Below are 21,992 nucleotides of genomic sequence, written 5' to 3'. Positions count from 1 at the left end.
TTTTGTCATAAAGTAATTAGCTAGGAGTTTTAGGAACTCTTAACAGTGCTTTAATGCATAGTTCCAAGTTACATGTCTGATCTCATTATAACAATGTCATTTTCTTTCCCCAGATTAGAAGCAGATAATGAAAGAAGTTATCTTGTTCTTGGACTGCTGTGCAAGAGGCCCTTGTTGGTAAACCCAGTTTAGGCTTATTCCTATTACACTGATCCACATGCAGTTACTTTCCTGTGAATATGAGAAGCTTAAAACTGTATTCAGTACTCCATTTCCTCACTTATTACTCAATTCCTGGTGGGCCAAAACCTCTGCCAGGGCATGGTCTTCTATTATTTACAGGAACTAAGGAGCTTAACCTTTTAAGTCAGCTAAGAATGGCCTCTCACAATCCCTGAAGATATTTCTTTCTGGACACAGTCCACCAAACCCCTGGAAGTGGGGGGAATGTACTGAGGTATGACCTGACACGTTTGCCTTCTAACTCATGACTCTAAGAAAAATAAACTGAGTGGGATTTTTTTCTTTAACATCTGCTTTCCAAGATGGGTAGTTGCCCTCAGCACCCACCCTTTCTTTTGGAAGCATTGGGGTGGAAATGTTTGAAAAAAAAATAAACACTTCGCTAAGTATAACGAGAATTGGGATAAAACCCTGAGAAGTGGGCACTGTTGTTGGGCTGAGCATTTTTCAGACTGGTATCAAAATAATACAGGGCCAATTAAGAGAAGCTGAACCCAAAATCTGCAGATAGCAAAATATGTAAACTGAAATCTGATTCAACTTCTTGTTTTCAATTCACAAGAAACACTGAAAGAACCAAACTGCAGTTAACAGTGTGGTCTATGCTTAGTCTGATGGCCACAAGAGGGTACAATTTGTAAACTGTAAATGACTGTAATGGTCCCACGGAGGTTTCTCTAAGTGTCCTCATTCCTTTTTGAAGTCACAAGAATCCATCTCCAGAACTGCCTGAAAGAAATTCTGGCACAGCACTTCCCAGGGCAAGTCCCTACAAGGGCTGCACAGGTGGTTAAACAAAGGTAAAAAGTGCCTTTCTGTGCATGTGCTGCGTGAGGTTTCCCTTCATTGGGGCCCATAACCTGCAGTTCTGACAATCAAATTTTTTCAAAGCTTTCATTGCATTAGCCAGCACAACATGCCTTCAGCTACTTTAAGGGCACCCAAACAATACTCCTGAAGGCATCTGTGTTCTTAAGTAGTCCTCAGGCAACAGAGCCAGGCCTTAAAGCAAAGGGCGAGTGGTTTATCTGAGCCACTGGGGAGCCAAGTACCAATTCTGTAGCTGAGCACTGACTTCATCACATGGCAAGCAAACTAGAAAGTGGAGAAAGGAAAACAGTGCTTGACTGGAGGCCTCCTCGTGAGTGTAATGAATTCTGGAGTGAAAGCTCATCACCTGTGGGTTTGGCTCTAACTAGCACGGGTATAACTCACTTTGATAAACAAGTATCAGTACTTGCCTTAAAGTATAAAAAATAAATCAATCTAATAGAGTACATAAATTACAGTGAGCTCCCATGTGTGTAGTGTACCTAGAATATAAGGTGGACTCACACAGTGGTGTGTCTGCAGGGTCCCAAATGACTACTGTGTTTGCATATTTTAGGGAAATCTGTCAAACATATGTTCAGATGTTGGCAGCAGTGGCAAAAGCAGAGACTCGACAGCTTCTGTTTGTTACTGCGATTGTTAGATCCTGTTTCTGCCTATGGAGACCCAACAGCCGTTCAGACAGAAGCTGTTTGACTTGAGGCTCACTCAGCAATGTGTGACAAGGAAAAAAAAGGAAGGAAAAAACCCTTCTGCGAGATAACCATCCCGGTTGTGCTCGCAGAGCAGCCACACAAACGCGAACCTGGTTGAACACAGCTCGATGTCTCCTCCGCGGTGGGACCCGGGGCTGCGCGTTTGACATTCCCGGCCCGCGCACACGCGGGACACATCCCGTCTCGCCGCGACAGCGGTCACCTCAGGCCCCGCAGCGCGCTGCGCAGAGCGCGGGAACAGCCGGCGCCGCCGCCGGGGGCGCTGTCACCCCGTGCCGCCCCTCCCTAGGCCCGCGGTAACGGCCCGTGCCGGGTCTCAGGGGTGTCCCGCTGGCGCAGCTCCGGCAGTGCAGTGCAGTGCAGTGCAGTGCAGTGCAGTGCAGTACGCTGCGTGGGGGCGGTGGTGCCGGTGCGGGGCTGCCAGTGCTCCGTGAAGTCACCAGTAGAGCGCCGTATCCAGCGGCGCGAACCCTTCCCGGTGCCCGCTCGGGGCGGCTGTCCCTTTAAGCACTGGCGGGCGGCCCGTTCCGCCGCTGGCTGGGAGACCCCGCGCTTCCAGTGAGAGGTGAAACCAAGATGGCGGCCGCGCAGTGACTGAGGCGGAGTCGGAGGGAGCCGGGCTGGATGGGCCGCATCGTACCGCGCCGTCCCTCCTCGCCCCTTCCGCAGAACAGAGCGCCTCTCTGCTGGCCGGGCTGCTGAGTGCCTGGAGGGCAGCCCAGTCGCACGGTGCACAAAGGAGTCAGGACTGAGCCACCGCAGACCGGGAGGAGGAGGAAGAGGAGGAGGAGGAAGAAGAAGAACATGGCGGCGGAGTCGTAGTGGGAGTGAAGCCGCTGCCTGCGACGGGAGCTCATGGGGCAGACGAGGTGCTGAGCTTGCCAGCCCGCTTCATCCTGCTCCGGGACAGGCAGCGCCTACAGGCCCCGGCCAGCGCCGGCGGGAAGGAGGGCGGCACCTCGGAGCCCCGCGCTGACGGACTGCGAGCGAGGGGCTTCGGGCCTGGGCAGCTGCTGCACAATAGAGCCAAGCTCCAGGCCCGGGCGAGTGGCCCCTCTCCCGCCTGCCTCCCCTCGCCTGCTTCACCGCAGCCTCGCCAGCTTCCCGCCTGCTTCCTTCGCCAGGGCCCGGGTCCCCTGCTCTTGTCACCCCGGGCTGGCTGCCCTTTGCTGCCCGTGCCATCTGCTCTCCACCGCTGCTTCCACTCCCGTGGATCCGCTTCTCCTCCAGGAGCCCTTCTTTACCGCCTCTCCTGCCTGCCCTTCACCCTCCAAAGAGCCTCTCTCCTCTGCGCAGGCTTATTCGTCTTTTGTGCTGCGCCTGACGGTACCTGGAGCAGCTCCCTTTTTCCATCTCCACCTCTTTTCTCATTCCCCTTTTTCCCTTGAACCCCTTCCCCCAACCCTGTTACCCTCGGCAATGAGGAGTCCCTTGGAGCACTGAAGAGGAGTAAGAAAAGCTTGCTTGGTGTGCCTGTGTGGGGCTGCTACCTTATCTCCCGCTCCCCTCCTTTGAGGGGAGCCTAGCCGCCGAGTAGCCTCCTGCTTGTCCAGCAGTTGTAAGCAAGAGTGGTGGCTGTGTTGTGGCAGGCGGCAGGATGACTGACACCCGGCGGAGGGTGAAGGTTTACACGCTAAATGAAGACCGCCAGTGGGACGATCGAGGCACAGGGCATGTGTCCTCTTGCTACGTGGAGAGGCTCAAGGGCATGTCCCTGCTAGTCAGGGCAGAGAGTGATGGTAAGTGTGTATGTTAGACGGTACAGTCTTTCCTCATCTTACCCAGAAAAGGAGCTGGTCTTAGTTTTGTGTCTGTTGCCTTAAGGTTTTGCTGCGTAATTCTAATGTGATTTCTAAAAGCAAGTACGCTCTAACCAGAGTTCATTCGTGGTAGGCCAAGTGAAAGACATGGAAGATTGCCATGAAGTACAAGCATAGTAGACACTTGGTTCATAGTGAATAGTGTGTTGCATACAAAATACTTGAAGCTTATGTTGTAAAGCTGGAATGGGTTTGGCCATCTAGTGATCTATCACTACATGCCGAATGTACTCCACTTTCAAAACTGATAACTATGATGTATCCTTCCTTAGATGTTTCTGGAAATGATCTCGTGAATGGAGTTGTTCAAAACTTAGATCATGTTTTTTAGCATAAATTTTTGAAAGGCGATTGGATGGCTAACACGTTTTCCCCCCCACCCCTTCTTCCCCCTCCCCCTTTTCTTTGATAGCTTTTAGAATGTCTTGCATAATTCTTGCTATCAACAGTTTTCAGAGGACACTTGTTACGGTAGTAAAGACAGTACAGTGGATAGAACAGCATTTTCAGAGATTTTTTTTTTTATGGAATGGTATTTCTCAGTCGTTCAATAGTTCTAGATCTTCCTGTAAATACATTTAAAACGATGCATTATTAAATTCCTTCATATTTTCTGAACAGCATGTAACAGTTGTGTAGGTTGAGTAGTAGCATCTGCTCCTGCAGCTACATGTTTGGGCTAGTCTTGATTATTGGTTAAGTGACTTCATGACTGCTATGATCAGAGTAGATTGTAAAATACATACTTTGCAGTATCTAGCATGTATCATTTTGATAGTAAAGTCTGTCAGTGTATGACTTACTACTTCATTAGATATACAGCTGGCTGTATCTGGTGACTTGTAGATCTAGTTGTAGCTTGTGACCGTCAACAGACCTTGTAACTTTCTTTATTTGGGTTTAGGAACTAGTTGAAAAAGCATCTTGAGAATCATTACATCTTACTGTTTGAAAAAGTACTGACAAACTGTAATCTGTACAGTACAGATCATAAACTGATATGGAAGAATGAAACTTTGAGCAGGATTTTGATAATAGAGCTGCTGATAAGCATAAATCTCAGGATTTTGTAGCTTCTTGATTATACTTTAAAAAGTTGAACTGATGTTAAACTGATAACTTGATTTTATTTTTCACTAAAGTTGCATTTATAGTTTGGCCATCTTCATAGTATAACAGAAATTGTTTGAAATGGTAACAGACTTAGTTTCATTTCAGTGTGAGAAGGGAAGTAAAAAGGTTATCACTACGTTTTTAGGCTGATCTTTACAGTATATTTTATTATAGATACAGTTGCTGTGTATATAGTTGATGTGCTTGTGTTTAAAAACTGTTATGTCTTCTGCACACTAAACAGTTTCCTATTTGTTTCGCTGGGTATTTTTTAAATTCTTTTTAGAAAAGAAAGCAAAAGAACTGCAGGTCATAACCTGCTTGTGAAGAAATAGCCCATTCAAACTAAAATCCCTTTATTGACTTTTATTGGGATATGGATGCATAAGACTGATTAGAACCTGAATTGGGCTGTTGTTGCCAGCTTCTTTGTTGTAAATGAGCATCTGTAAGAAAGAAAATACAGACTGGTATAAATGATCCCCAGAAAAGATGAAGTCATTACTTCGTGTTGCATAGCTAAGATATTCTGTCAAAGCAAAACTGGCTCAAACTTACTAATTGCACCTAATACACGGAAGTTATTTAATGGGATACTCGCATTAGACTTCTCTCAAACAGAATCCACATATTTCAAGAGTATTGAATAATACAGAGCTTAAGTTCTTAATTTAGTAGGTAGTATCAGTCCTGGGTAAATGTGCACTCTATTAATAGGCTAGTTTGTCTAGCTTGCTTTTGTAAGCACGTCATAAAATCGATTTATTTTGTGTACTCTACGTGGCAGTTGTTTACAGGCTGATTTTGGAGGCAAGCATAGTCATTTTTACGTGTGAGCAAATGTTTTGGGAAAAGGTAACACCAGACTAGTGTTTTAGGTACTACACAATTTGTGCATTCTCTTGCATGCTTTTTTAACTAAATGAAGTAATTCACTGTGATTTCTCTTACCCCTCTCTCCCTCCCAGTTATCAGAAACATAAAAGTACTGGGAACCTGACCTGTACGTCATTTGTCTTCATGTTTCTGTTGCGTTCTTGTATTGTCTTTCTTTGTCAGCTCCTTCTCGTTCCACAATGAAACTTCTTCCTTCCTAGCTTTTCCTAGCGTTAGAGCTGAGATTTATCCTGTGCATGCTGGTGTGTTCTTACTGACTTATTCAGGAAGCTGACTGAAAACCTTGGGATCTGCCAAAGTTAAAAGCTCTGTTTCCTGAGTGGGGGAGGCTATGGGGGATGTTAGCAAGAGTTCTTGCTGTGGATGGGAAATTGCCAGTCATGTGAAAAGGCCAGTTCGGCTGTGGACAGCGTGACAGCAGAATTACCAGAGGTTCATTTGGCTGATCACTGGGGCTAGCACATAGTTCAGTCTTTTGATTGAGCAGCTGTGACTTGGTGTAGCTCCATAGCTGCTTTCCGAGTGGCTGAGATTTTATGGCAGGGTCAGGGGGTTCAGGTAAGGGGGGCAGTATGCCAAGTCCAAGGTAAGCAATCATTTGAAATTGGAGGAGTAAGAGTGCAATTTTTTTTTTTTTTCTTCATCTATAGGAGTAATTGGGATTTGGTTTTGTTTGGTTGTTTTTTTTTCCTTGGGTTGGTGGTGGTTTGGGTTTTTCTTGGTTTTTTTTTTTTAACACCATCTTAAGAGCTGAGAGCAGTTGGATGATTTACATTGTTATCTGAGATGTCTAATGCTCCCAAGGCACTAAACTTTAAGAATCATTGCAGGCTATTTGGAGTAATCTCTTACTGTACAGAAATAGCATAAACTGCTTTCAGATCAGATATATTATGCTTTTAAACAGGGAATTGATTTTTCTGATTTTGTTTTTTTACACTTAAACAGCTGTTAACTTTTTTACTTAAAACTCTGAAAAGTTTCGCTGTATGATTCCTAGTTGCACTGTATGCTACTGGAGTTGCAGTAGGGCAATAGTGAACTCTTTTCTTACAAATAATCACCTTCCAGGTGAGTTTCTGTGTGTATTTGAAAGCCTTTGGTTTCTTACCTGTTTCTCACATGGTATTTGAGGCTGTGGTGGCCTGCCTCATTCTTGAAATGTCTGTGTGCTTCTAGATTTTAACTGCATAGTTTCACATCACTTTTTTTGTTCAGAACTCGGATGCCTAAAGTGACCTCTGTAATGAACTTTTCTGTTCAGCTAAGTCATGTTAATTTGAAGGCTTAAACTTTTAATTGAAGCTTACTAGTCCTCACAAGTCCTTACTAGTGAACTCCCTCATTGGAGGCCATGTTTAATGACTTTAGTCACAGGGCAGGCACCTGCATCCTCACTCTTTCTTTAGACTAGTTATCAGTAACCCTGTAACACTGGCAGAAAGCTTAGCCAAAGTTTGTCTTGTTTGTTTTACCTTGCTCCAAATTTAAGGGTTTAATTTTGTTTGTTTATAGGAAAGCAACACCAAAAAATTTGTGGTTATGTACTTACTTTAGGTTAAAATACCTAAAGGGGGCCTACAAGAAGTCTGAAGAGGGACTTTTTACAAGGACATGTAGTTGCAGGACAAAGGAGAATGGGTTCAAACTTAAACAGGGGAGATTTAGGTTGGATACTAGGAAGAAATTCTTTACTGTGATAGTGGTGAGGCCCTGAGAGAGACTGCCCAGGGAAGTTGTGGCTGCCCATCCCTGGCAGTGTTCAGGGCCACGTTGGATGGGGCTTTGAGCAACCTGGTCTAGTGGAAGGTGTCACTGCCTATGGCAGGGGATTGGAACTAGATGATCTTTAAGGTCCCTTCCAACCCAAACTATTCTATGATTCTACGAAAATGCCACCCCTTACCCCTCAAGAAACCCAAACCAAAACAAAAATTACCCAAACAAAACCATGGGAGTTGGGGATGGGCTTTTTTTTGTTTCTTGGTTCTCCCCTCTCCTTAATGTTTGGGTTTGAACCTTCAGAAATACATTAGACTGATGAATAGTCTCTTGCAAATGCAGAGTGCATTCCTGGACCTCAGTTTGAGCTGTTTCCTGTGTTTCAGTGGATTGGTTTCTGTGAATCACTAGCAGCAGAACTGATTGCAGAGCTTAAACCTCTTTGTGCATCTTGCAGAAAACAGCACTTGAGCTGAAGTTTTCATTTAAAAAAAACCCGTGTTTGTACTGGTGCAGGGAGGTGAGTGACACTGTACCTTTTCTGCTTTTGAGGAAGGATCCACGTAACAGTTAGATGGGAGAGGAGCAGTGTTCCATGTCAGCAGGTCTTTTCCATATGTATATATGTAAACAAGTCTGCAGATTTGTAGATGAAGGCTACTGGCTCAGAATACTTCTCTAAGTATCTTTGAAAATAGCATTGTATATCTGTATATGTAATCTCTTTGAGCAAGTTGTTCCCTGTACTCGCATTCCTTTCTCAGCATAGAATGGTGTAGTTACAAAACAAACCAGCTGTGCCTTTCTGCATTACAGTGGCAAATAACAGAATTCTGCAAATCAGTGTTTTCTTCTTTATTAGATGGTTTCAAATGTTACTTTCTGGCACCAGTGTTTTGCAGTTCCCTTTATAAATTCATTCAAGGATATAATTAGATCTGCATAATTTTGGGGAGTTTATTAAAACCATAGCTTGTATTAAGGTGAGTTTTCAGGTGTTACCTAACTATAGTCATTGGGTCAGTGAAGATGAAATTTTGTTGGTGTATTTTTATAAAGTAGACTGGATAGTCTTAATGTATTCTAGCGTAGTACCAAAAGAAAAATACCTACAGAGAAAGTAATTGCTTATGACAAATGCGAGATTAAGCATCTTGATCTGTGTTTAGGAATCAGTACTGATACTGATTTTGAATGGAGGAGAACTTTGGTTTGGGTATGTTGAATTTCTGTAACTTTTTTCCAAAGAATATATTTGTGTTACAGATGTCTATTACTGCTGCCTGGTTCACAGAAGAAATTAAGGGAGACCTAAGACTGTCTCATACCAGCAAGGGGCCTGACCCTGTAAAACTTAGTATAGGAAAATAGGCTCACTAAACTAACTGGTAGAATAGTCACTGATTTTTTAGTAGTTGAACATTTTAGAACAAATTGCACAAATAGAACATCAGATCCTTCAGAAGGATGGGTTGGGGGCAGCTGTTAGGTGTAGGGCACACCTTTTACACTTCACTACATTTCTATTTCCAAATGTATGTTTTTCTAGTTATGAATCACAAATGGTGAGGAATAAGTTGAATCATGTAGTAATGAGAAGCAAGTCAAGCCTTATAATGCTCGATTTGTCTTTCCTGCAAACATCAGTTTTAGCAGAAGAGGAGAATAAATGTTCTGTGGTAAGTGTAGTAAGGAAATTATTCTTTGGTGTCTCCTTCTAGCCTGGAAGATGAAATGTCTTCATTCATTGTCTTCCAAGATTTATTTCAAGTATTTTGTCAAACATGGTGTTCAAGACTGCTAATTTCAGGATTCCCATGTCTGTAGATGTGTGTTCAGCAGTTAAAATTTGTTGAATTTATCAATTGCTATAATTCTTACGATTCTGATTTGTATTTGCTGCTATTAAATATTTCTAGATAGTGAAGAATTTGTAGAAGTTAGCTGGGTGAATAGCTGAAAATAATATTCTAAAACTTCATGTATTTGAAGCTGAGGCTTTGAAACTGAAAGTAAGATTGAAGTGAAATAGTGCCTGTAAGAGATGATTGTAACAAAAAGGGTATGCTGGTTTTAGATGTTCACTAGGCAAACCCAAAATGCAGATCTCAGGACTGTGGCCTAAGTACTAGTGTATTGGAGTCATCAGTAAAGCTCATCTAGGATATTTTCCTTCTCTGTCCGGCTGTCACAAGGGTTGCTACTCTAAGCATTAGTTTCTGTATATGCTTTCCAGCAAAAGAATGTGTTTTAGCTAAACTTTAAGAACAAATACCACATGATTAGCAAAATTCATACAAAATAACTGGGGGTGATCTGTGAAATACACTTATAATGCTTTTTGTGTGCTGATTTTAAAATCTCTAAAAACATTCCCTGAAAAGTCATTACTCTGAATAAGAAAGCAGTTCAAAATCCAGTCCTCAAAAGAGTCTTGGATATTCTGTACTATGTGAAAAATATATTTGAGGGAAAAACAAAATACAAAGCTGTAGAATATGGTTTTCACAGGCTCGTTGTTGGGAGGAAGGGTGTAACTATTTGTGGAAAGAGTGATCAGAAGATTCATGTTGAAATTGGAATTTAATACACATGTAAATAGTACACATGTAAAGTGGAACTTTTTTTTCTAGGTTCTCTTCTTCTGGAGTCGAAAATTAACCCTAACACTGCGTACCAGAAGCAACAGGTAAACATACTGCTTTTTCTTCAAATTTGGAGGCAGGTTCTTTAACTTCAGCAATAGTTGATTGTTGGTTTGGGTTTTTTTTTGCCTCTATTTCAAATTTTATTTTATGTTTTTGTACCAAACATAGGAGACAAAGTAGTTCTCAACGTTTTGTGCATTTCATAATATACGCGTGTTATTTCTCTGCAGTGTTTGTGAAGTTATCTATATAACTTGCACTCTGTTTTACATCAAAAGTTGCTTTGGGAGAGACAGGCAAAGCATAGGTGTGAAAATCACAAAGTAGCTGAGGTTCCTGAGGATTATAGTATCAGAAATTTAATATCATCTGGCTTTTTTATTTGTATTTCAGACACTACAATTTGCGATGTGTTTTGTTTAAGACTAGAAGGCTTTAAAGCTATTTAGGTATTTACCTTTGTTTGGTTTTTGCTTCAAGATGGATATGGGTTACTAAAGCTTCAAAGCATTCTCTGTACACAAAAGCAGCTTCTCACCTCTAGCTTGCACCTTTCTTCAATTATTGAAGCCCTGAAAGAAAGCTGCTGAGGTGGGTGAGAAGTGAACTGTAGGTCTTGAATTTTCTTTTCTGTTAATCTCTCATGGATGCTGAGAATTACCCTTAGAGGTTTAAAAATGTTAAACCAGATTGTATTTTGTTGCCCATCTAGTCAGCCCAGACTTGCTAAAATCTGGTAAGGTGCAGCTAATGTATTAAAATACCTTTCAGTCTTCACCTTTAATAGTTCATTATAAGCATAGATGTACTGTAGTTTTGCTCACAGGCAGACCCAGTGGTTGTGCAGCTGCTTGTTGGATTTTATCTTGAACTGAATGAGGAGAACCAGTCTGGGTTAAAATGCCCTTCCTTGAAAAATTTAACCTCTATCAGCCCCTTGGTATAATTAGTAATGCACCATATCAGCAGTCTGTACTGAACAACTGATAAGGCCAATGGAGAGTGGAAAATCAATTGCAGGGAGTAAGAAAAGACAAGACCAGAAAAAATGCTAAGTAAACTATCTCTTGGTTGTAATCCTGACTGTCCTGAGGTCATGGTTCTATGATACAGTAACTCAAGCTTTAGGACTCCTAAAACAACGTTGAGTATTTCACAGCTTTATGACTAAAAGTGCTGTTCTAGTGTAAACTTGCTTAGCTGATTCAAGTCTGTTGAAAAGGCACTGAGGTGTGAGCCTTGTATCAATAGGCTTAATGCCAGATCAGATGTGAAGCTTACTTAAAGTAGGCATAAAAATTGTCAGATCTGTGCAAACCCCCACACGTGCCTGTGTGTGCAACAGCCTTTCACACCTGTGGTCATGGCTACTCTGGGTCAGAGTCAGACATGTGGTGTGATCTGGCACTGCACAAGTCAATACTGGTGATTGTGAAACTGTGGTTACTAAAATAAGAATATTAAACTTGAATCTGTCCTTTTGAAACAGCACTGTATGTGTTCTGTGCAGGAGAAAGAAAATTGCTGTTCTTAAAGCTTTCAAATGCTGCATAGACAGAATTTATATTTGTAGGTGGATTTTTCATAATAGTTAAGCCAAGCAGTAACTAATATAGATTAAATGTAGGGCCCCACTCTGAGCCTTACAAATACCAAATCTTTCTTGGTGGGTGTACTAATCCTGCTTTATAGCACATTCTCTTTTATGTGAGGCCTTCTTTTCCTTTATTAAAAGGCAAGTGCAGAGTTTAAACCTGATTCCATATGAGCTAATCTTAGGAATTTAACAGCTGAAAGGAAGAGTTGCTTATTTACAGCTGCTCTCATAGAATTCTGAACTCCCTAAACTCACTAAACCACAATACTCCAAATCCCTCTTCAAAGACTCATAACTGTCTCTGTGAGCAGAAGTTTCAGGCAACCTCACACAATACCCATTTGTGGAACTGTGAGATGGAAGAGTGAGAAATCTTTCCTTTTTGGCTTCAGGATGCCACTTAGGTCACCTAAGCTACTACTGAAATTGCAGCCTGAGGTAGACCTTTGAGTTTGCCTGCCAGTTGTGCTCATAAAGTTTCGAGAACAATCTTCTAGAAACTAAGACTTAAAACTTCAAAGTTAACTTCCCAGTGTTATGGTCTTACCGACCTTTTATCTTTGAATTTTGTTGTGAGGGTGAGCCTCCATTCCATTTTAAAGAGATATGCAGCAGTACATCTGTTTTTACTGTGACGTACTTAGCATGTGCCTTGTGGGCCTTCAGATATCTAATTGAACTAATGGAATTAGTGGATAAGGTCTTTGGATGACTATTGTCTCAGCTGACATGAGGCTTGTAAGAAGGAACAATTTTTTTATTGGACCAACTGATATAATTTGTGATTGGTAGGAAGGAGAGGTATGAGAAGTTCTTGGGGAAACTTTCAATGCCAGTTGATTTGGTTTCTTCACCAACCCTATAGATAATAATAGGGGTGTAATAAACAGTGTAATAAACAGTGGAGTTCTTCAAGAAGAATTTTGTAATAAACAGTGAAGTTCTTCCACTGGTGAAAGAACCTTCTACCTACTCTGCACTGTTAATGCCACTGTGAAAATGATTGTCTCATTAATTGTTGGTATCAAAAATGATGCAGTCTCAGGGTATACATCTGCATATTTTAATGATAACTGTCACAGCTTAGAACATTATTTGTCAGAATGGTAGTGTGAAGACCTGAGTACAAGTTTGCCTTGCTGCCACTTTTGTCTTGGTGTGTAAGACATCCATGGAAAAACAAATAAACCATCCCCCAAACAAACAACAATAAAACCAAATAAATAAAAAAACTAAACCAAAACAACAGAAGCCATACCCTGTGAACCTGACATAACATTTTGTCAAACTGTCTGCTTTAGATTTCTTGGGGTTCAGAGTTGAAAGCGTTGACTGCCCTTTATTGTGGGTTAGTCAGGTCTCTGTGTGCACATAAATGTTGATCTGATTGGTAGTAGATGCAAATGTCTGCCCTTTGGAGAGAAGAATACTTGGTAGATCTTGGTATCGCTTGGGGGCTCATTTTTCATGCATCAGCACTGTCCTGAGATACTTCCCCTGTCTTCCCAGACTTACTTACCATCTGGAGGTTTGGAATAACTTGTTAAAGTATGAAACATGTGGAGAGTCAGATAAATTAGATTAAGTCTTTCTGTCACCATGAAGAATCATTCTGCTGCGTTCATGAAGAAAGATGTGTCTGTGAACCTCACCAGTGGCAGTTTTTGTATGCTCTGATCTGCATGCTTCCTGGCAAACTCGTCATTACTTATACTAGAACTAGAAGAAAGGAATCCATGTGAGGAAAATCAAGCTAGAAAGAAAACATCTTGAGAAACTAATGCCTTGTGGCTCAGAAAAAGGACTAATATTTCTTTTTTTAAGGTATGATTTGTAGTCAGAAGATTTATTCTGAAGAAGTAAAATGTGCATCAGTACAACTCAGCCTCCTGATTTTTTCTTGTTTAGGACTGTATGCTGAGTTTTATTATTATTCTTATTTTTAAATGTTACCATAATGATGATGATAAGTTCAGTATGGAATATACTGGATTTAATTATGGGTAAGTAGCATAGAGCTTAAAAGCAAATTTTGTTAATAAGGGTAATTTAATTATACAGTGGTTGCTGGACAACACATACAATACTTAGTTTAACTCTTCTGGTGTTGTTTTCTTAATATACTAGTAAAGGTAAAAGATACTTTAGTTGCAATGCCCTGGTGAAGTCAGTTTACACACACTTCAGTTCATGCTCTGTTTCTTACATTGTTGGGTATTTTTTAAAGTATTAAAATGCCACAATTCCAGAATGCTAGTGTCAGAGATGCTGTTCTAAAATGAACATTCTTCAGAAAATGAGTAATTGCATTAGTATTTTAGAACAGCACATTACCTCCTATGCAACCTTAGAGGAGAAATAAACTCTATATACTTAGCATTTATCTAGGGAGAAAACTGGTACGGGTGTCGACTGGGGTATATACTTTAAATATACTTTGGCAGCACTTTAGCTATAGAACACTAAAGACTCACATTCTTTATTTTAAATACATCCACGTACATCCTGTAACCCAGTGACAAAATATGTATTACATCCCCTTTTGTGCCTGAAACAAGGAGGACTTGAGTTGCTTCCAGCTGCGAAGTCCTGCTTCTGCAGTAGAAACTTCAGGGTCTTGTGTTCTCTACTTTTCATTTCCTCACAAGAATACAAAACTTGCATTCATCTAGAGTACCTTCTGTTAACTACGTAGTTTAGAAGTAGTTATCCTTGTATAATGGAGAGCAGACTTGCTAATAACAAAGCTACATTTTGAACAGATCCAAAAAGGCAGCGGCAGAATACTCTGAGAAGATGAACTTCCTGCCCTTGCTGTCAGGACAAGCGAGTCAACAGTGAAACTATTTCAATAAAATTTGTGCCTATTGTAGCAAAGATAGTAAGGAAGAATGTGTGGTTTTGCAGGGTGAGAGGAGAAGCAATTAGAGTGACTGCTCTTGGGTTTGGTTGGGTTGGTTCATCTATTTCAAATAATCACGTTCCATTATCTTCACATGTTACCCAGTGAAATCCAATTCTGCTGCTGTTTCTGGGTATGGTCACTAGGCCAGTGAGTCCTTTCTGTTACAGAACTAATAAACTGGTTTTTATTTCATGATTCGTGGGAATGCAGCTATGAAATTGATAACTGAAAAGTCATGTATGATTATTGAGCTTTCATAGAAGTTAACAGAATACATTCTGCCATAAGACTGAGTGTGCTTTAATATATTATCCCAATTTTGGGGTTAACATTCAGATATTCCAGTTTCAGGTGAATAAATGCACAAAACCAAATGCAGAAGTGAACCTTTATATTACATTACTAGGATGGGATTTTATAGCCAGAAGATCCTGGTGAAACCTAACATGGTAGCTGTATAAATAAACTTAAAAAGCTTGGGTAGCACCAGTAGTTTATTTCTGAAGCAGAAATCTGCTTAGGAAATTGTACTTTTGATTGTAAATATTTAGCTAGCAAGATGCTGAAAGGTGGCTTGACATGTGGAAGTGTCTGCAACTGTAAACAGTGTAAGGGTTCTGATAAGTAAGACTATCAGTCAGGCAGTCCAAGAGGGGGAGGAACAAACTTCCTGTGCTGAACTTCCAGTGGGATCCAAGAAAGTTTCACAGGCCTGAATTGTTTGATGACTAGAAGGAAGAGATTAATTTGCTTCTTAAGACAGAAAGCAAGCACTTACGAAAGACCTGTGTAATTTGGGAATCGCTACTTCTTGAGAGTAGCTTGAATCTCACAGGGATGCCAAGAGAATATTTCGGAGCTGCTGTGAAGACTGATAATCATTCTCCCTGGATGTGAATACTAGTAGGAGGCCACTGTCGAACAGTAGTAGTTTTCTAAATTTTACCGCATTAGGAAAGAAAGCTTAAATCAATTTTACAGGAGAATCAAATCCTGAGTACTGATTGCTCTGAAATTCTTCATTATAAAATCCCAGGGCTTGCTTTGGAGGTTGTATGAATGCTGTACAATGCACCTGCTGATCAGCTTGCTAATAATTAAATAAAACTATTGAATGTCTAATAAAAATGTGATGTCTACTGAGTGTTAGTCAAGAGCTTGAGACTGATGGTGTGTATTCAACAACCTTTCTGTTAAGGAAATAATTAAAAAAAAATGTGAGGGGAATCACATGGTAGATACTAAGCCTCACTCATCTAAATACAGTTGCACTGTGTTCTGGCTCAAACTATTGGAGTAGTATTTTTGAAGTTCAGCTTTGTGGAAATGAAGTCTTAAATAAAACTGTAGGACACAGTAGTGTTCCCTGCAAACCTCTAACTAACCACCAAAGCTTGCTCCGTGTGGGTATGATACAGCAAACGATGAGACAAGCAGCAGAGGAATCCCCAACTGTATTCTGAAGAAGTTTTGCCTCAGGCTGTATCTTTATAAGCATAAGAGTGCAACCTCTTTGGTAGAAAGGCTGTATACCTCTTTATGGGAATGTTATATATGCAGGTCTTCTAACAAGAGGCCATGATAAGAATTTTGGCTTAAAATTAAAAACTCCTGGTTATATATGAGCAGTCATAATGAACAATAATGTGGAAGAACATGAATTTATATAAATGGTCTTAAGGAGACAGCAAATTTTGTATAGGCTAAGATTGTGATGATCCATTCAACTGGCACTATTGTCAAGATATTTGTTTTGTGAAGCAGCAAGTGATTTTCAAACAGAATAAGGTTGAGAACTCTATATAAATAGTTTCCTGATTATCAGCCTATTTAAAAAAAATCTTGCCAAGAACTCAAGTGCATCTTTAAGAATGTTAAGAGCTAGAATCCGAGGATTCTGGCAAAGTACTTGGTGTGAAAGCCTTCAGTGATAAAATGTGTCCATGTTTATGGCATAGTTCACACAATATAGCTATGGTTTAATACTGCAATTTCACATTTTAATTGTTTTTAATGCCAGGCTAGACAAGAACAGGTTTCAGATGTTTGTGTTAGTCGTTTCATCCAGTTCCTTGTCTAGAGATTAACATTTTGTATATAATGAAAAAAAGGATATGTTTTTGATCAAACTGAGCCAGAACTGCTTTTATGAATCATACGAGATTGAAGATTTTATGCTCAGAAGGGTAATTTGCAAGACTCATCTCCTTACCTCTCTAACCAATAGCTCCTTCTCCTAAGCATTGGTATTCACACTGCTGTTTTCTCTCTGAATGGGAGAGGCAGTCTTGAGAAATTGTGGTTGCTTTTTGGAGTTGCAAGAAGTAATGTTTGGCATTTCGAAGCAACAGATAGTCTTATTCCATAGCTGAGAGATCCAGAGTAGATAGTGGATTCACATTACACTGAGGAGATTTCAGATCAAACACATAGAAAGATTCCTTTAAATAAAAGCAGCAGAAACTAGATTTTTATTATTTTTTTTTATCTTTAACTGCATCTAGAATTCCCTTTAGTCACTTCTCACTACATATTATTTCTTGTCATGCTCTTCTTTTTGATGATTAAAAGCTTTGTATGGTTAAGGAAATAAAATTGCATTAATAACTGTGTGCATTTAACAATGAATTTAAACTTTGAACTGTATATTGTGCACCAGAGTGAAGTGTTTTTTCTCACTTTGCGTTCTCTTTAAAAGCTTTTTGAGGCAAGGAAGAATGTACAAATACTCCTAAAGATCCAGAGAGCAGCAATTGATAGATTTCAGTTGAGGCACTGATAAGAATCTATGATATGAAATCCTTGTATGATAAGACAACATACAACTAATCATTAGAAATTTTTAATGTTGGCAATTGGAAAATACTTTTCTGATGCTAATATATGTAACTTGAGTGTTACTGTTTTGTTGCTCAGTTTATTTCAGCAGATTTTGGTTTGCTTTCCAAACAAGGAAAAAGTGAAAAATCAGAATGTGTAGAGGTGAAAAAAATAGTCTGAATTCCCATATATGATAGTAGCTGATATAGTAGCTATAAGAACAGTTGCTATACTATAGCCAAATGCACATCTGTATATCTGTGACTATAGTTTTCAAAGCAGCTTTACGTTTGTGTCTTCTCTTTCATTTTTTTCTGCCTGTCTTTCTCCCTCTATTTCTTCTGTCCCTGGAAGAAAAAGAGAGACTAACCAACTGATCTGTCTTGGTCCTGTGCTGGATTTTATTCAGAGACTTAAGAGCTTTTGTTTATTCAGTTTACCACAATATTATTAATGCTGTCCTTATTTTTATTCTTTTAGTAATTTCTCTATTTGTTAGTCATGTTTTTATAAAGAAAAAATTACATTTTTATCTTCTTTTGGAAATGGCTTGCTTAGAAATTTAACCACTTTTACTTAAATGGTGTTATAATTAGATAGGAGCGTTGCAAGTTCTGCTAGGGTCTACTTAAGCTTTAGTGTCAAGGTTTGTTTTTGCAAATATTAAGTAAGTGCTACTCAGTGGGAAGCTGATGAGACAGCGGCCTTAAAATTTCTACAGCATGAGCACTAATTGCAGAGATTAATGTATTACAGTTTGAACCTGATAGTTCCAATGAATACTGCAGTAAGGGACATCCTATGTTTAAAAGATGGTTAAAAAAAAACCACAAACCCAAAAAAAAACCCCAGAATTTTCTTTAGGACCTTCCTTTTCTACATTTTTGTAGCCTGTTATTTTTCTGGCTCTGTAGGAGTCAGCAGTACTAGGTGCTGTCAATCTGTTATTACCAGAGTATTTGCACCATGACCTGTCTTGTAGAGAATGAAGTATTAATTGTGACTTTCTTCTTCCTTTTGTATTTTGGAGGTGGTCTTCCTAAATCCCTTTCTTCTGTGTACCACCTCTTCCTCAACCCTTTGGAAAAGGTAAAGGTAAACTATTTGCCATTTGCAAGGTAAAGCCATTTGTGCCTCTGAAGCAGTATAGCTGCTCTGGTAATGGCAAATTGATTATATTGTATTGCTTGAGTGAATCCTAATGGAGCTACCTTATTGTGCTCTTTAGACTATAGTTAAAGGAGTTTTCTAGTAAGTGTATATCAGAATCTCAGTGTAAGATTTCTCTTTATCCTCAGTGTTCATTTTAATATTTGAAATAAATTAAGCCTAATTAATAAACTGTCTTAAACTGTATCTATGTCTGGCAGCTTTTAGTGCTTTTGCAAATATTTAAAAGTAATTCCTTTAGGAATAATCACTTTATGCAGAATTTATACGTAATGATGCAAAAATACTGTAAGTTATAGTTCTCATTGAAATATAAGTGGAAAAATTATCGTGTCTTGTGCTAGTGAGTAAATGCACGCTTTAGCATTAAAGTAATGCAGTTGCATATATATGTTTGATGTGGCTGTATTTCAGCTAGCTGTTATAAGAAGACAAAAGACAAACTAAAATTGATTTGCTGTGTAAATAATGCAGATTATATTCTCTTTTCGTGTTTATTTTTTAGTCTAAGAGTTGTTTAGCAGACTGTAAACTACTCCATCGAATACCTTATCAGTGTGCGATATCACTGTTTGCAGCATCAGCTTCCGCTTCCATGTATTGTTTTTGCATGCAGTATGAGGGCTCTGATAAACTCTTGAACTATTCTAGTAAGTAGATGAGAGCTTAACTGTCTGGGTAGTAAACATAGCTAAGCGTGGTTTCAACTAACTTGTGGAAATCTAGGGCAAAACATCCTTTCAGAATTTGGAATGTGTAAAAATGGTGCGTGTGGTTCAGTGTAATATGTATGCATACTCTTAGGCAGTTAGCTGTGTGCATATTCAAGTTGCTGTTCTCATTTACAGTTTGTAGGCATCTTGGGGCTGCTTTTTAAGCAGCTGTTCTGTGTTTCTGCACAGTGACTTCTGGGGCTTATAAGAATGAGAAGAAAAAAAAAAGGATCATAATTTAGTTCCTATGAAAGATATGCAGTTTTATGTGGTCCGGTTGAAAAAAATTTAAAAAACCCCAAGCAAATCAAAACCAAAGCCAGTTGATTTTTTTAATCATGATTTATCAGAGGATTCATTGAGGTAGAAGTACTTACTCTAGATCAACCTTTTTGAGATTTACAGTATTATGGTAATTTGAATTAACTAAACCTTTCAGTATGTTTCTGGAACTTCCTTAATTTATGCAAAAATGTTTGTAATTCTAAGAATCTCAGAACTTATAAGTCTTGCAAAGTATGAGATTGCATTTGTAGTATATTACTCTCCTGTTATAATAGATGTTAAACTGTTTTTATTTTAAATTTTTACACTTCAAACACTCTTCAGATTTGCAAAATCTGAAGTAACATTGTCTTAAAATACTTTTCCTCTCTTTAAAGGATACCTTGATTGTGTGGTCTGAAGCTGAAAATTATGATTTGGCACTTAGCTTTCAAGAAAAAGCAGGATGTGATGAAATATGGGAAAAAATATGTCAGGTAAGTTTGACAAGTCTAAGATTGAGACAACCTAAATCATCTTAATGTTTGTGTTCAGAATTTTTAGACTGTTCTAAGAGATGAATCTGAACACAGTGGATAGAAAGTGCAAACTATCATTGTAGCCACCTCCCCCAAATTCTACATTTGTTGAGTTTGAAAACTTTCTTCTTCCTCCAGAAATTTGTTACGAACTTAAAGTATGTTTGCAGTGGTTTTTTTTACAGTATTTTCAGGTCTTTTTAGCTCTATTAGTGCCCAAGAAACTTTAGCTCAAAAATGAGTGCTTAAAACGTTTCATAACAATTAATTTTGTAATTAAGTTTTCCCAGGATGGCCAAAAGGAAAAGGTTACCTGTCCACAGTTTTGCTGTAGACAGAAGACTGTATGTGAGCTATTAGTGAATTTTACAACATATTTCTCATAGACTTAACCATATCTTCTTCACATTTCTGTATCTACATTTCTCGTTCTCTTCCTCTTATCTCATTCTGCTGTTTCAGGTGAGGGCAATATTGAGTTTCTCAATAGAACTTTTCCATGTAAGTATGACAGTATGCTTCTGTTGACTGTCAGGGTATGGAAGATTGATCTGATAGTTCCTCTGAAGTAAGAGATAGCTCTGTCCCTTCATTATCCCCTCAAAGCTATAGTTCTTGCAGTTTAAAGAAATGAACCTATTTATATATAGCATATATATATTTTAAAATGCACTAATTAACTCATTGTGGTTTACCACTATGACCACCTGACAATATAGTCACTGAATCAGTCTTGTTTCTGGGTAACGTTTGGTTAGGTATTGACTGTTGGCCAATACCTGGAAGATTTTAGTCAATGTACTCAATTAATTTTGTCAGTTCTTGTTTAGGTTTTTTTTCTTCCATTCCAAGCATTACAACTTCTCTTAATTTCTATGATACATTAGGTGGCATTTCTCAAAATTTGTCTAATTCTCTCTTTATGGACTCTTCTGTTCTTAACAAACCTTGAGCTTGCTCCACTGTCTTTTGGACTTGTTCTCACTGATTTCAGAAAAAAGCAGAAGAAATCTGATTTTACAATTGCATGTGTATAGATGATTCATTTTTTTAGAATTTAAAATTAAATCAGGAAATAAGTACTACTTATGTAAATAAGTACAGAAATATTTCCAGGAACCTTAACCATCAAAAGACCGAAAGTTGGGGAAAGAAACAAATTGGGGGAAACTGTGTTCTTGGGAAACATGCAGATAAGAAGCCCTAGCTTCCTCAGCCTCATGTAAAGATCTAGCATTTTTGTAAGAACCAGTGTCTTTACATCCTGTTTTGAGGCCACGCTATTGTATTGTGTCTCGTGTACTTTAAAGCTTTTAACCTTCCTCAGTTGGAATCATAGAAGAGTTAAGGTTGGAAAGGACCAACGCCCCTCTAGTTCCAACCCCCCTGCCATGGGCAGGGACACCTCACACTAAACCATGTCACCCAAGGCTATGTCCAACCTGGCCTTGAACACCACCAGGGATGGAGCATTCACAACTTCACTGGGCAACCCATTCCAGTGCCTCACCACCCTAACAGTAAAGAACTTCTTCCTTATATCCAATCTAAACTTCCTCTGTTTAAGTTTTAACCCATTACCCCTTGTCCTGTCACTACAGTCCCTAATGAAGAGAACCTTCCCAGCACCCCTATAGCCCCCCCTCAGATACTGGAAGGCTGCTATGAGGTCTCCACACAGCCTTCTCTTCTCCAGGCTGAACAGCCCCAACTTTCTCAGGCTGTCTTCATACAGGAGGTGCTCCAGTCCCCTGATCATCCTCGTGGCCCTCCTCTGGACTTGTTCCAACAGTTCGATGTCCTTTATATGTTGAGGACACCAGAACTGCACACAATACTCCAGGCAGGGTCTCATGAGAGCAGAGTAGAGGGGCAGGATCACCTCCTTCGACCTGCTGGTCACGCTCCTTTTGATGCAGCCCAGGATACGGTTGGCTTTCTGGGCTGCAAGCGCACACTGCCTGCTCATGTTCATTTTCTCATCAACCACACCC

At 39.6% G+C, this 21,992-nt stretch overlaps 1 protein-coding gene across 6 annotated transcripts in view; it reads left to right on the top strand.

Annotated features, from left to right (window-relative positions):
* The first annotated feature begins 3,084 nt into the window (after positions 1-3,084).
* PPP4R3A (protein phosphatase 4 regulatory subunit 3A) overlaps positions 3,085-21,992 on the top strand; it is a 43,076-nt gene continuing 24,168 nt past the window's right edge. The window contains exons 1-3 of one of the 6 annotated variants that reach the window (XM_057413308.1): positions 3,085-3,529; positions 9,976-10,031; positions 19,858-19,956. In XM_057413308.1, the coding sequence (XP_057269291.1) occupies positions 3,388-3,529; positions 9,976-10,031; positions 19,858-19,956 (297 nt within the window). In that variant the 5' untranslated portion in view covers positions 3,085-3,387. Of the gene's footprint in view, positions 3,530-9,975; positions 10,032-18,342; positions 18,431-19,003; positions 19,133-19,857; positions 19,957-21,992 lie in introns of those variants that run through there. The other 5 variants (XM_057413307.1, XM_057413309.1, XM_057413311.1 and 2 more) reach the window with 5 other exon arrangements.

This window comes from Pezoporus wallicus, unplaced genomic scaffold (assembly GCF_028554395.1).
Source record: "Pezoporus wallicus isolate ANWC-B61680 ecotype Strahan unplaced genomic scaffold, APGP_CSIRO_Pwel_v1 contig_3017, whole genome shotgun sequence".
In the NCBI taxonomy this organism is placed as follows: domain Eukaryota; kingdom Metazoa; phylum Chordata; class Aves; order Psittaciformes; family Psittacidae; genus Pezoporus; species Pezoporus wallicus.
Note: the sequence above shows the minus strand (reverse complement) of the source record. Positions and strands in the feature narration are given on the sequence as shown.